Source organism: Balearica regulorum, chromosome 22 (assembly GCF_011004875.1).
Source record: "Balearica regulorum gibbericeps isolate bBalReg1 chromosome 22, bBalReg1.pri, whole genome shotgun sequence".
NCBI lineage: Eukaryota > Metazoa > Chordata > Aves > Gruiformes > Gruidae > Balearica > Balearica regulorum.
Window position 1 is genome coordinate 142,547 of NC_046205.1, and position 15,087 is coordinate 157,633.

General features: G+C 40.9%; 1 protein-coding gene across 2 annotated transcripts in view; it reads left to right on the forward strand.

The window, feature by feature from the left end:
• The window catches only part of RLF (RLF zinc finger), a 53,809-nt gene that overhangs the window by 11,068 nt on the left and 27,654 nt on the right, over positions 1-15,087 (forward strand). Inside the window, exons 3-4 of one of the 2 annotated variants that reach the window (XM_075774226.1) lie at positions 2,284-2,365; positions 13,328-13,460. In XM_075774226.1, coding sequence (XP_075630341.1) covers positions 2,284-2,365; positions 13,328-13,460 — 215 coding nt within the window. Of the gene's footprint in view, positions 1-2,283; positions 2,366-13,327; positions 13,461-13,813; positions 13,970-15,087 lie in introns of those variants that run through there. The other variant, XM_075774227.1, reaches the window with a different exon arrangement.

Sequence of the window (15,087 nt, forward strand, 5' to 3'; positions counted from 1 at the left end):
CTGAGAGAGCTGGGGCTGTTTAGCCTGGAGAAGACTGAGAAGGGATCTGATCAGTGCTTATAAATACCTAAAGGGTGGATGTCAAGAGGATGGGGCCAGACTCTTCTCAGTGGAGCCCAGTGACAGGACAAGGGGCAACGGACACAAACCAGAACACAGGAAGTTCCATCTCAACATGAGGAAAAACTTCTTCCCTCTGAGGGTGACTGAGCACTGGGACAGGCTGCCCAGAGACTTTCGTGGAGTCTCCTTCTCTGGAGAGATTCAAAACCCACCTGGATGTGATCCTGTGCAACCTGCTGTAGGTGATCCTGCTTTAGCAGGAGGGTTGGACTAGATGATTTCCAGAGGTCCCTTCCAACTCCTACCATTCTGTGATTCTCTCATTCTGTGATTTTGCAGGTCTAAACCCATATTTAAAGGAACAGGATTGGGCAGTGAAGGCAAACTTCTGAAATGTGAAAAGGATAGCCAGTATTTGTCCATTTGATCTTGTTTATGTATGTGACTGCAGAATCTGGCTAAAAACTGATTAGGCATAACATTTTGCAGGTAACTGTTCAATGTATATATCAAAAGTCAGGAGGGGGGGGGAAGTAATTCTTTTTGGGTACTAAAGCAGTTTTGAAACTCATGTTTGCTTTATGATCATCTCTTCCTTTTCCCCTTCCCCTAAGCTCAGCTCTTCTGTCTATGGTTAGACAGAATGTGTTGTCCTGTCATCTTCTATTTAATATTTGAGAGTGGAGGTTTTCAAGAAAAATACAGCATGAGTTGGAACCATGTAACAATGTAGGTGTAGCTTATAGCAATTATTCAATGCCTTTATTATATGTGGAGCCTTAGACCAATTTTCTTTCCTTACATTGTCATGATTTGTCAGACCATTTTTGCTGTGTGTAAATCTTGTGAATAGAGAGAGTGTCATAGTTAACACATTTAGTTTGATTAGGTCAAATTGTTCTGTGCAGCAGTTGGGGTTTAGGTAATCCGCACATTCCATACAAGGCTAGGTAGCCCTTATTTGACAAAAACATAGGTAGCAGTCATGCCATTGTTTTGTCCCCCAGAAAACAGGGATTCTTGTTCTGCAGGACTTTTCCCTGAAATGAGATGCATGTGCTAAATACATACCGTTGTTTCCCTTTTGTTTCTGAAAAGGGGTAACATTGAGCTGATGTTCTAAATGAGGGAATATCAAGTAGGTCTTGCTTTCCCCCCCCTTCTGTTTTTGGAATCTGAACTTATGTGTGGAATATATAGGTCTTAAAGTTGCTGGATATTTCAGAGATACTAAAACTTTCTGATCCCTTCCCACGTTCTTGAATTTTCATTTGGAAAACGTGATACCCAGCAGAAGTTCACGTGCCACTGTGATGGGGCTGACTCACACTAATGTTAATTCTTGACACAGTGGAAAATGACATGTATCAAACTTTCCTGGGTGTGAAATCTAGACTGGGTGACTGGTGTCCTGTTTTTAAGCAGGACCTTGGCTTGATAAAGAAATAAGGGGATGTAGTCTACCTGTGTTGTGTAAGTAACTGAGCTACGCAAATACAGCAGCTCTCTGAATTAATGAACTGAGAATTTTACAATCTGATCTTTTTAACTCTTTGATATACATATCAAAGATGTTCAGATTAATGTGGGTGGGGTTTTTCATTTTGTTTGGTAAGCTCTTGAGATTGTTGCAGTTTGCACATTGTATTTGAATGCTTCTCCCTTGCCCCTCTGCCCCTCCATGCTATTAAGGACTCATAAGGTGTTTCTAGGAATCTATTCTGTGGGTCCATTTCTGTGGTGATGCATGTGTCTCTTTCTGTCAAGCTGTTCTTTAGTTTTATTTTCTTATATACATCAGCACTGAAACTTTAAGTTAGGTAAAGCTTGCTTGCTTTCTCACTCTAGGCAGAGAGACCATGCTAGGATCAAGTTAGTTTTATTCAGAATGAGTATTAGGATTCCTTTGTGAGAGGAAAGAGCAGAAATTCTGTAACGTAGTGTTCCTGAGCCACATTGAACAGACTATCTTGGATTATAAGAGTAGCTGCAATCTTATCCTAGCAAGATTGTGCATGGTAAGAAGGAGTACTCTTTCCATATGATGACTCATGCCTGATTCTGGGGCTGTTTCTGGCCTTTAACTGATTTGTGCAGTCAAACATGTTTCAGTGTTACTGTCACTTCTTATCTGAATGCTAAGTAATATGTGCCACAAATGTTATTTAACATAACAGAATGTGTTCAGGTAGCTTGCTTACTTGCTTTTTACTTTTCCAGGAGTTGTTTTGAGCTACTGCTTTCAATTCCTGAAAGTGAATTGCCACATGAGGCATGGTTAGGATTCCATCAGTCCATACAGGTAAGTGTTCTCAATTTCTTTTTTCCAATTTACATACATTTAAAAAAAAAGAAAAGGCTGCTGCTGTTCTCCTCTACTTCTACCCTTCCCCTGAAATTCCACCTGTCCTGCATTGCTGTTTCTAGGCAGCAAGAATTTCTGAGCAGCAAAAGACTAACTACAACAACAGTATTGGCAGCCTTAGGCCCAACGGCAGATCTGTAACTACACAGTCAGTGGGAACTGCAGCAAGAGAACTGTAGCAAATCTTTATCAGTCTAATGGTTTGTGTGAAAGAAGGGACTGAGTTGGATGGAGTGATGTAACAGCTCTGAAGTATTACTTGGAAGATTACTAAAAAAGCTTTTGTGGAGATCTCAGTGGCAAGTTAGCGTCTATACCTGATTTGAGTGTGATGAAAATAAGAGTACAGGTCTTCAGTTTGGGTGGTTCCTAGAAGTGTTTCTTCTGAGGTTGTGCTGAAACAAGCTCATAATACTACTATTCCTACTCTCGAATGAAGATGGCTACTGTGGACTATGTAGGAGGAAGAGATGTTTTCAAGGTTTTCATCTGTAGGTAGTACCTAGCTGTCTGCAAGGACTTGTGTTCCTCATGGAGCTGAAAGATGGGAGTGGTAGTCTTGCTGTGTTTATACTAATAGACCCTTCCAGGACCAGGGACTGATCTGTCGCTGCTATTGCCTGTTCTGGCTTTAACTGCGACAGATGAGGTTGGTAGGTAATATCGGTTGTAAGTTACTGAAGTGAAGACTTTGGTAGGAAGTAGTTGGAAGGAAGAGAACTTGGACCTTGCAGCTGTCCTTGTGCAGTCCTTATCACAAGACCTTATACCCCTATGATGGGATTTCCTCATTCCCTGAGGCTTGGCAGCAGTAGCTGCTGCTGCAGTACTAGCTCTGAAGAGGCAGGTATGGAGATTCTGAAAAAGCTTCTACTTTTGGTTCACCTGCAGTCAGGGAAATGGCAGGTGTGGAAACTCTTCAGTATAAACCTGGCACTTTAAACTGAGAGAAACAGACCAGTAGAGCTTTGTAGTCCTGCTAGTAGTGGAAAGGACAGAAGTGGTCTGTGACTGCAGGTCACAGAGGTGACTGGTGACTGCAGGTGTGGACAGACCTCCTTTTCCTGAAATACCATGGAGTACTTACTATTATGGCAACCCTAAAAACAGTTCGGTGTGGCATGTACTTGGTGGTAGAAAGAAGTGCAGTAGGCACAGTTTAAATCCTGTGGTCTTAGTGGTGTCAAAGATTTGTCCTTTATTTTGAGTGCTGGTGTGTAAGTCCTGTGACTCCCTTGGTGACTACAGGAGATCATAGTGGACATCGCAGCACTCCAGAACCAAGTTTGAAGGTATGTCAGTTTTTTACAATACTCAGCTATGCCATCTATTACACATAGTCTGTAGCTATTAACCATCGTGTTGCAGAGGCTAGATCTGTGCTCCCAATGCATTCATTTGTGGGGATGGCACAAATAAGGGTGGTCAGCCACAGGCTCATCTTTTGTGTTAGGGCTGATGGTAGAAGTTGAAACTTAGTATTTCCAAGGTAGCTCTTAAATTCACTAATTCAGTTGTCATTGGATAAAGAGGAATGAATCATAGAATACCACGTTGGAAGGGACCTCAAAGATCATCTGGTTCAACCTTTCTTGGCAAAAGCATAGTCTAGACAAGATGACCCAGCACCCTGTCCAGCCAAATCGTGAAAGTATCCAGTGTTGGGGAATTCACCACTTCCCTGGGGAGATAATTCCAACGACTGATCTCATTGTGAAAAATTTTCCTCTTGTGTCCAGTCAGAGTAACTTGTACCCCTTACCCTTGTCTTTTCCCTGTGACTCCTTGTAAAAAGGGAGTCTCCATCTTCTTTATAGCCACCCTTTACATAGTGGAACATGGTGATGAGGTCTCTGCTAAGCTTTATGAAATTGTCATACACTAAAAGGCATATAATAAGTTTCTAATTGAGATGGCCTAGACCGGAAACAAGATGTTCTCTCATATTTAGAGTATGGGAAGGCATATACAGACTCTTTCCCGTTATAGGAGAGGTATAAAGCTAAGAATTACTAGCTGTTAACTGGAAGGATCTGCAAGGAGAATTGTTGTTACCAAGGAGAAACATTTCTATAATGTAACAAGCATGTGCGTTTCTAGGTTTCTGAAGCAAGTGATCAAGCTTTGATACTTCTGTCAATAGAGAGCAAGTTTTTAGTCAGATGAGATGACTTTATTCAGGCTGAATATGTTGGAAGAAACCTATTAAATTCCAGGGATAGAAGGGTGATACAAGCCCAGATCTCTCATGTGAACTTTAAGAACTAAGGGAAAATTCAAGATAGAATCATAGAATTGTATTGGTTGGAAAAGTCCTTTAAGATCAAGTCCAACTGTTAACCCAGCACTGCCAAGTCCACCACTAAACCACGTCCCTAAGCGCCACATCTACACGTCTTTTCAATACCTCCAGGAATGGTGACTCAACCACTTCCCTGGGCAGCCTGGTCCAGTGATTGACAACCCTTTCAGCGAAGAAGTTTTTCCTAATCTCCAATCTAAACCTCCCCGGCACAACTTGAGGCCATTTCCTCTCATCCTATCACTTGTTACTTGGGAAAAGAGACCAACACCCACCTGGCTACAACCTCCCTTCAGGTAGTTGTAGAGAGTGATAAGGTCTCCCCTCAGCCTCCTTTTCTCCAGACTAAAAAAGCCCAGTTCCCTCAGCTGCTCCTCATCAGACTTGCTCTCTAGACCCTTCACCAGCTTCACTGCCATTCTCTGGACATGCTCCAGCACCTCAGTGTCCTTCTTGTAGTGAGGGGCCCAAAACTGAACACAGTACTCAAGGTGCGGCCTCACCAGTGCTGAGTACAGGGGGATGATCACTGCCCTAGTCCTGCTGGCCACACCATTTCTGATACAAGCCAGGATGCTGTTGGCCTTCATCGCCACCTGGGCACACTGCTCGTTCATATTCAGCCGGCTGTTGACCAACACCCCCAGCTCATTTTCCACCAGGCAGCTTTCCAGCCGCTCTTCCCCAAGCCTGTAGTGTTGCCTGGGGTTGTGACCCAAGTAGAAGACCCAGCACTGAGCCTTTTTGAACCTCGTATAGTTGTCCTCAGCCCATCGATCCAGCCTGTCCAGATCCATCTGCAGAGCCTTTCTGCCCTCGAGCAGATCAACACTGCTGCCCAATTTGGTGCTGCCGGATGTAGTAATATACTTCACTTTTGTACTGACTTTTTAAACTGTGGCTTCCACGTTTAGCACTTTAATGCTCCCCATAGTTCAGACAGTAAAAAATTTGGGCAAAGCTTATTAAACATGGTAGTACTCTGAAACTTTGCTGAAGAGGTTTGTGGACTTTACAAACAGGTACTTTTAATGAGATTTTTGAAGTAACACTCTTGCAGAAATATGAGAATGATAACATTTGTACCCCACCCTGGAATAAAGCAGGAACCCACTCTTCATCAGAGATGAAGAGAGTTAACAGAGGAGGAGTATGCAGTCATACAGTATAGACCTTTAGACAGGAATCACTTGTAAAGTCCTCACATGAGGGCCATCGGTTTAAAGCCTGTGACCATGTTAGTGTGCCAATCTCTGGGCAAATCCAGTAGCAAAACACTGCAAAATTACGTATCAGCACATGCCACAGATTGACAGACGTGAATGTGCTGATTTGTTTCCTAACAAAAGAGGTGAGTGTGACTGATGAGGAATATAACTCTAAATGTAACTGGTGGTTGCAGCAAATGTGGGACAGAGGTATTTTTCAGATCTTCAGTAATTGTTGCTCTGTAACAATCTGTATAGGTAGTGAGAGTCAGTGAAACTTCAAACAGGTTTTCATCCCAGGAGTGAAAAAGGCAAGGGCTTGCATTTCAAAGCAGCATGGTGCAGGGATTGTTCTGAAGCTGAAAATGGAGTTTCACTGATGTCCAGCTTACATACAAAATGCTATCAAAAGCTTTATTTGGTGTCTGAACCTGTTTGTTCTTTCATCCTAAATAACACTAGTTATGCACTGTGGTCCCCCATGAGTCCAGTTTTCCTTACTTCTAAGCAAAACGAGATTTGAGATTGTATGTCAGAGTCTCAGCATGAATTTTATACAGTGGCAGCAGGCAAAAGGATACCCGTAAAATATGGGTGAAAGGTTTGGGGCAGAATTACAACAGAGCCCTTGATACAGGTAAACTCAATTAATCTGGGGGAGGAATTCCATGGAGAGGTACTGCGGGGATGGATGTAATCTGGCCAGTTGAGGAAGATAAAACACTGTATTCAAAGATGGCTTTAGTGGGAGTAGCGATGTATTGTCAAGGGAATTGAATATGGCTTGCAGAACAGGGTTCACTTCAAGCCTTACAAAGAGCTTAGAAAAGTTGTGTATTGCGGGTGAGCATAAACCAAAAACTTTTGTGACACTGTTGTAGTTGCTGATTGCTTTAAATTGCCAGCACCTAGAATAGAAGTGGAGTGTATTGTCAGTAGTTAGTTACTTAATGCTACGTATGTTGGTGAATTTCATATTTGGTATTTCAGTATTGATACCCTAACTATCAAACACAGTGCTGCCTCAGCAAATCAGTTGACTTGTATAATAGGCCCCTTCTTTCTTACCTTCTAAGGTTCTTCTTTTAGCTCTTAATACAAAGATGTAGCAATGTGAATAATCCTCATACCTGAACTGGACTCTGCTAGCTCTGCTAGCTGTACTGCATCCTGAAGTCCTCAGATTAGGGAAGAGTTGCTGTTGGGGAAATGTCGTTTACACTGGATTTCTGGATGACAGAATGTCATAATCTGAGGGATAGCAATCTTTTTCAATAGTAGTACCTCACCCTTGTCCAAGTTGTATGATAGTTGTTTTTTTCTTGTCAGCTACATCTTCTGCCAGCGGATAAGTGATCTATTCTGTGTTTTTCTGAGGCAGTGGCTTCTAGCTCTTCGGAACATGCAACTCTGTAGTAGAGGGACTTGGGATAATTATCACTAAGAGGCAACGAATCTCAGCTAGCATAACGTGCCATTACAAAATCTGCTTGTAGGGTCTTTGGCACTGGTTGGCGAGTGCTTGCTGCAGCCAGGGTGGATACAACCTTGTCCTATCAATAGAGAGGGTGAGTTCGTACCGCCAGGAGTGTTTCCTTTGCTTTGCCTTTCAGAACTGTGCAGAGCTGAAAATCCTGTTTGTAGTTTAATCTTCTTAACTGATAAATATCTTGAAGTTACTGGAACAGATATTTGGGTGATACCTCTATACGTGCTGAGAGCTCTCTGTGGCTTCCTAAAGCTGTGCCTCTCGCAGTACTTAAGTACCTTTCAGTACGTTAAAGCACTGGTAATTTAAGACATGATTCTCTCTTATGTTTGTTAAACTATTTCTCAACAGTAAGAGCTGGGAGTGTCTGAGTTATATGCTTTTATTCAAATGATGCCAGGAAATGGCATAAATTCTCAAAATTTGCAGTAAAATTGTTAATTTTTTATTTATTATTGATGCTTTGTTGAAGCTTTTTGTGATGAATCTGAACATATAAACAATACCTTCACTTGAGTTCAGTCTTCCAGGTGAAATTCGAAGTCATAGGCTGTTAAATGCTGATGGTTTTTTTGGACTTAGTCTTTGACCTGATCGACACTTGAGACTGATACAGATTAAAGCTGTAATGTTAGTATATGGGAGGAAAATGCACAATGGATGCTCTGGCTACCTGTTGTATTGGAAAGAGTTAATTCATGGTGCTGTGCAGTTGAGAAAGGTCAAAAGTAGAGGTTGTCAAAATGGGCTTGTATTTATTTTGTAGGTAAGATACAGTATCCCTTCTATCAGCACACCTGTAATTGTTTTCTTAGTCACTCAAGTCTGAAGATAAAATTATATACATAGACTTCCTATATGATCATAACTGCCACTTATGGAAACTCTGGACTGTGGTTGCATACTTCATAAATAAAAATTTAGATGTTTGTTGTTATCCACTGACATTTTTAAAGCTGTCCTGAGGCTATAACTTGAGCGTCTTTTGGCAGCAGCACTGACTTAAGCATTAAGTCTGTCATTCACCTGCCTGATTCTACTGGCATGCCATTTAGCTGTGTGTAAAGTGGGGAGTTGATCATGCTGTAATTTTTAAAAACAAAAAAACCTCACTCCTCCCCAAGGCGCGCTCTGCTGAATTTGGTTTCCTGATCCAGCTTGCACAGGAAGGAAAGACCTGAGAGGAGGAACAGGAGTGTAAGGATTGCTTAAGTGATGTTTTCAAATGCAGCCTGAAACCTTTATGTGTTGTAGCACATGTACTAATCTCTCAGTGTTGTTAGGTAAGAGCAGTTTGGGCTCTGATTAAGAACGTATAAAGTTAATTGCATCTTCAGGGTGCAGCTGTGACACTCCAACAATTTTTTTTTTTTTCTCCTTTGACCTTGCAAGTAATACTTCAGGCTCAAGGCCAGAAATCAGTCATTGTAAACATCATACTTGGCAATCTTAGCATCTGCAAATTAGCACCAACTCTTCTGCTGGTATAAACAACTGATTTTGAGGTGGTGTCACCAATAGGTCACTTTCTAGTTTTACTTTCTTTAGCCTCCTTCTAAAAATGATTATAGTCTTTAATAATTTATTTTAGTTAGCCAGTATGCTAGGAGCTAAGAGTTGGAACATAGTTACAGCAGTTGTCTAAAAATAAGATCACCATTGGGGCAGTATTCACAGAAAATCTTGGGTACTGCTAAGGAAGATGATATGGTTAAAGTTATCGAAACTGCTCGATTGTTGCATTCAGCTAGGAGGCTTTTAACTCTGGTGCTCCTTGGAAGGTCAAAGTCTGCATTTGGAAAAAACTCCTAATGTATGCTTTTTCACTCACTTCTGATGTTAGTTTGGTTTTGTTCTTGCGGTTGTAGAAGAACTAGTGTAGGGCAGAAGTACTGACTCCCACTAAGTGTGCTTTCAGCATGTCTAGTAAATGCATTGAGTATACAGCCATCTGAAGGTGTCTATTGTGGAAGAGTCGTGCTGGAAGGTAGCTCAAGCTATCTAATCCACCTCTTCACTTGCAGTAAGGGTTATCTTGAGTCCCATTGCTTAGGGTCCTGCCCCACCAAGTTCTAAGTGTCTCTAAGAATGGAGATTGCACAGACTTCAAGTAGTCCTTTCAAAGTGGGGTATTTAAACAATGGTACACTTCCTGCACGCACACTTTATGGAATTTCCCTTTATGTGACTTGTCTGTTAACTCACTCACTAGACAGAAAGAAGAGTCCAATTACCTGCTGAGGAGTAGACTCAAGATAAAGATATCTAAAGATAAAGACAGCTCTGAAACTTCCCTCTTCACCCTCTCTTCCTAAGATTTATGTAGGCCCTGTGGTAGCTTTTGCTGGACTTGCTTCACTATGGCAAATGAGTTGTACAGGACAGCCACAAACTGAGTGTTGTACTCCAGTGGAGTCTCAAAAGTACCAGAGGGGAATAAACACTTCACCAACTTCCTGGTTATGCTCTATTTGGAACTGTTCAGCATAATTTGCCCCATTTGCAGTAAGGACTCACTGCTGACCGCTTAAATTACAGACCCTAGAGGCCTGTTGTGCCAAACTGGAACCTAGCCAGCTGTTCAGCAGCCTCGACTGATACTTCGGGTGGTGCCAGGTGCAACACTTTGAAGTTCAACACAGGCAAATGCAGTGAGTCCCTGTCAGCGGTGCTCTGTGGCCTGTTGAATGTCTTCTGAATGGCAGCCCTGCCCTCCAGTGTCAGCTCCTCTCCAAGTTCTGTATGAGCTGTGGACTGGCAGAAAATGTTCTTTGTCCCAATGTTCAGACAATTAATAAAGATGTTAAAAGTATCAGCTCAGTGTTGACCCCTGAGAAATGCTACTAGGAGACAGCTGCCAGTTGGTTTTTGTACAATTGGTCACAAACCTTCCAAGCCTGGCAGTTGAGCTGATTTTTCCACCTGCATTATTATCCACTTTTCTATATCTTAACAGTTTGGTTTTAAAGATAATATGGGAGACTGTCAGAAGCCTTGCTGTTGTCATCTGTAGCCTGTTATCACAGAAGGTAATCAGGCTGGTAAAATGTGATTTGTACTTGGCAAGTCCTGTCTGTTCTGAGTCCATTTTTTGTACTTCAGGTGCCTGGATGTGATTTCCAGGAGAATTTGCCCCATAGTCTTTCTGGGGATGGGCCATGCTGAGTGACCTGTAGTTCCCCAGGCTCTCCCTCCCCTTGGTCTTGGAAGTGGGCATGCTGGTTTCTTCTAGTCACCTGGAACCTTCGCCCAGTGACCGTGACTTTTCAGTGCTGGTATTGGTCTTGCAGTGACATCTGTGATCTCCATCAACACCCTTGGCTTTGTGGATGCTAAAATAAATGTCTTAACGTCTGTTGTGCTGCTTCATGCTCTTCCCTAATGCTGCAACTAGTTGTAGGGGCCAGGAAGGTCAGAGTACAGACATTAATGGTAAAACTTGGGGCCAAAGTTATTGAATACCATAGCCTCTTCAGTGTCCTCTGTTACTTGATGCTCTGTCCTATTGAGCTGGTCTCACACTTTCCTTGGCCTTCCTTTTGCTTTCAGTCTTATATTTTTCTTAGCAAAGTGAAGAAAACCAGATGGATGCTCATGTCCTTCAGCTTGGCCCCCAGAGCCTTCTATTTACTCCACAGCAGCAAGTGGTGATAATCTGAGGACAACCCTTGGCAGCTTCTCTGCAATATCCCAGTTCCAAGTCCCTGTCAAACACCAAACCTTGTGAGATATGAAGTATGATTAGCAGCTGGAGGTGGCAAATGCTTATACAGGATTCTAACAATGACAACTGATAACTTGCTTTGTTTCCTTCCTCCTTTCCCATCTTGCCTGTTACATTAAAGACGAGTTATAGCTGGAAATCCTGTTGTTTAAAGGTTAGTCGGGACGTCACTTTAATGTCATGACTAGTGTAGGAAGATTAGTCTAGCTACGGAATACAGTAATACTAGCTTCTAGAATCAGGAATACATTTTGTGCTATCTTACCAGCTTGGATGGAAACATAACAAAATATGCTGTACTTTTCCTTGACTTCCCTGTGCTTCTTCTGACAAGATCTCCTACAGATACTTAATGCCAGCATTGCGGAACACCACCCAGTGTTCTTGCTTTATGGAGTGCAGTTTGCTTTCTAATAAGAAAGGAAATTGATAGTTATATCAAAACGTTGAAGTTGGTCTGATATTAGCATCTGATATTGAACATCAATATCTAATTTATTAAAGGATATCTAATAATTAAATGCAAAGATGCCTTTTACTGTGAATGGTTAATGGGAAAGTCTTGGGTATTTTCATAGTAGATTCACTTGGTTATAGAAGGTAAACTCAGAAACTTGAAAAACAAGTCTTGTGTGTTGCAACGTGGAATGCAGTTTGTTGCTGTCTTTAACAGCCCGTGATACAAGCCTCTTTGATTACTCTGGTATTCAAAGTGCTCATAGTATTAGCCACACTTAATTCTGATAAATCAGAACATGGAATTGATTCTGGTGTATATATGGAGGATACAACAGAGGCTATCGAAAGCAAACCTGAGGTTGATAATAGTATTAAAAGTACTGCCAACTTAAAACACGGCTTACTAGAACTAGGGGACGTTGTTATGTATCACACTAATTCTTAAGCTTAAGACGTGTTGTGACTGACATGAGAAGCATTTTTACTGAACCTGTAGCCACAAATTGCTTACAGTTGGCTTCAATTGGTCAGTGTTAGGAAATTCTATGTGGTGATATTTTAATTTTTTCAGTGCAGGTCACCCTAGATCAGGTTTCCTGCTAGCGACATTGTGCTGGAATCTGTTTTCAGTTGCTTTTTCTTCTCTGTTAGACTCTAGACTTCTTACTATGTGTAATGTCTCTTTTTTTTTTTCCTTCACTCCTCAGATTTCCATAATTAAAAGTGGTAGGGCTTTGATCACTCTTGAATATTGTGCTACGTATATAGGTTTGGTAGATGAACTTCAGCTGGAGACCTGTTCATTGTGGAGGGTTTCTGGGTCAGCCTTCACAGCATCAAAACTCTCAAGATTGGAAATCCCTGGATCTGAGAGTAAATGCACTGGACATGGATTAGTTTCTAAGAAAATGGTGTATCTGTATCCAGTAGAAGGATGCTTACATCTTAATAAAGGAAATTATTCATGATCCAGTCTGGTCTGGTTTGTGAGTGTTGTACAGTAGTCTCTGCTGTGTGTATATTGTGTTCTGCTTTCTCTCAAGGTCCCTGAGACTTCTTGCATCTCTAACTACCAGGAAGCCTGCAACTTCATATGACCCCAACCTCACCCTTTTGGTAAAGGAGAGTTCTTTCTGAGCCTCTCCTATTGCACTGCTTCTTATGTAGCTTCCCCCCCTCCCCCTGCCCTTTCCTCAGATTAGTGAGTGACAGCTTTAATAATTCTCAGAGAAGTGAATTGACTGGCTCATCTCACTAGTGTTAACACTAAACGTAAAATTTTACGCTCTTGGCATTTTGTTACTAATTTTGAAAACTATCTGGTCTTCATTCTGGTTTCTTAAATGGCACTAAATGCTTTGATGTAAAGTCATCCTTTGTCTCTTATACAAGAATTTCTGTAACTTTATTTACGTGTACATGTGTACATGGAGAAACAAAAATTGTAGAAGAATTACAACTCCAGAATAGGCTTTTTGAGTTAAGTCATTTCAATTAACTTTCAGTACTTTGAAATTGGGAAATTTTGCTGTAGGATTAGAGAAGTGAAAAGACATTGTACTATTAAAATCCCAATGCAAACATGCCAAAACAGTAATGACTTAGAAGAATGATGTGAAATTATTAGAATACAGTAGAATAATAGGACAGGTAATGTAAAATTACACTGGTTTAATTTTTAGCAAAGACTTTTAACGACTTTTTTTACATTTTGTAGGATTCTCATGATGCTTTACTGGAATTTGGGAATAACAACCTCCAAATATTGGTGGATATCACAAGGGAAGGAGTATGGAAAAATCCAGTTCTTCTTAAAATTCTATCCCAGCAACCAGTAGAAACTGAGGAAGGTAAGAATGTGATTTTAGAGATAAGTAGTTAGTAAGAAATTACTTGGTGCAGTTTTGGTGGGGAACCAGTGATTTCAAGCCAGAAGAGAGTTGTATTTTAAATTGCATTGTGCAGTAGTATTCGTATGTTGCTAAACAGTATGATGAAACTGTCTCACTGGCACTTTGAATAAAATGTCCTTGTTAAAGCATCTCTGCTTGGGCTATACTATCCATCAGTTTGAATATTTTGAAACGCCAGTTTTAAAAACAATTATTTCTTTTTCCATCATTAAAATATGGAAATTCTAATCCCCGAGTGGTTTTTTCTTCATAACTCTGTGCTTTTAAATGTTTTCCTGAATGCTTCACAGGGAGGAATCGTGTATGTCTACACCTTTCAGAGGCATAAAAGATGCATGTGGAGGGGCGACATGAGTGTGGAGGTTTCCTTTTATTAAGCTCTGGGCTGGGAAGCTCATTATGTTTAGAGTATGGAAATAAGATCTTGAATCAGAAAATGTTGAGAGGTGAGGAAAAGGAGTTTTTAGTGTCACTTTGGTGGGGTTTTTTTAATGTCTTCTCTTAAACTCTCTTCTTTTACTCATTGAAATGTTTTCATGTCTAGTAATGATACCATTAAGTACTTGTGGATGTTTCTTTTAACTGTCCCATTAACAGTACCTGAGACCACAGTTTACCTCAGTGGTAATCTAAAGTTAAAAATAATACAGAGGGAAAGAAGAGCTTAAAATATTTTTTTAAAAATTAAAGGAGTACAAAAAGGGATTTTAAGTCAAGCTTTCTTCCATAGCAGAATCCTTCTTTCTGGCTTTGGGTAGCCTGAGTTGTGTTAAGTTAGTACTTTTTAATAAATAAATGAGAAACAGGTTAAGGGTATTTGAGAGGATATGTTGCTTCTCTGTGCTAGAAAGCATTAAAAAAAGGCAGCCAAGGGTGGGCCGCAGTCTTTGCTAGCCTTCACTTCAGATAGTATGGCAGAAACATTTGAACTCTAAATAGCATTTAATCCCATCTCCAACGTGTCTTGAAAAGAATTGCATTCCATACTAATGTCCCTGCCTTGGAGTCTTTCATCTGTAGTATTGTTAGGCCATCCAGTTGCACAGTTGCTGCTCTTAAGTGTATTTCTACTCAAAAGGACTTGCATTTCAAAATTGGTCCATATTACTGAAAACCTTCAGCTATTGAAAAATCTCTTGCTCAGAGAGTGGTATACTGGTGAGGGCTAATGGTTAGCTAGCTTTGACATGGTTCAGACTACTTCTTGACTTCAGCAGTAATAGGATAAAATAGTTTATTCAGTCCTTTGGCTTTTAATTTGGATTGAAGTTTCTGCTGACAAACTGATTGACTGGTACATCTCTGACCATGTTGAATTGGGCTGAGTGGAGGCTCCTGTTTCTGAGGTCACTTGGAAATCTTGAAATTATTGATTTCTTAGTGTTCTTTATTTAGTACATGTTTGTCTGTTTAGCTAGATCTGAATACATGCCTAGAAGAATTGTCCTCACTGGTGTTTCTTTCATGTGATGCAAGCAGAGGCAACAGGACATTCATTAGAGCTCCTCTGGAAATTTTGTAACTGCACAAGTGCATTCTCATTTAGTCTGGAGTAGTTCACAGG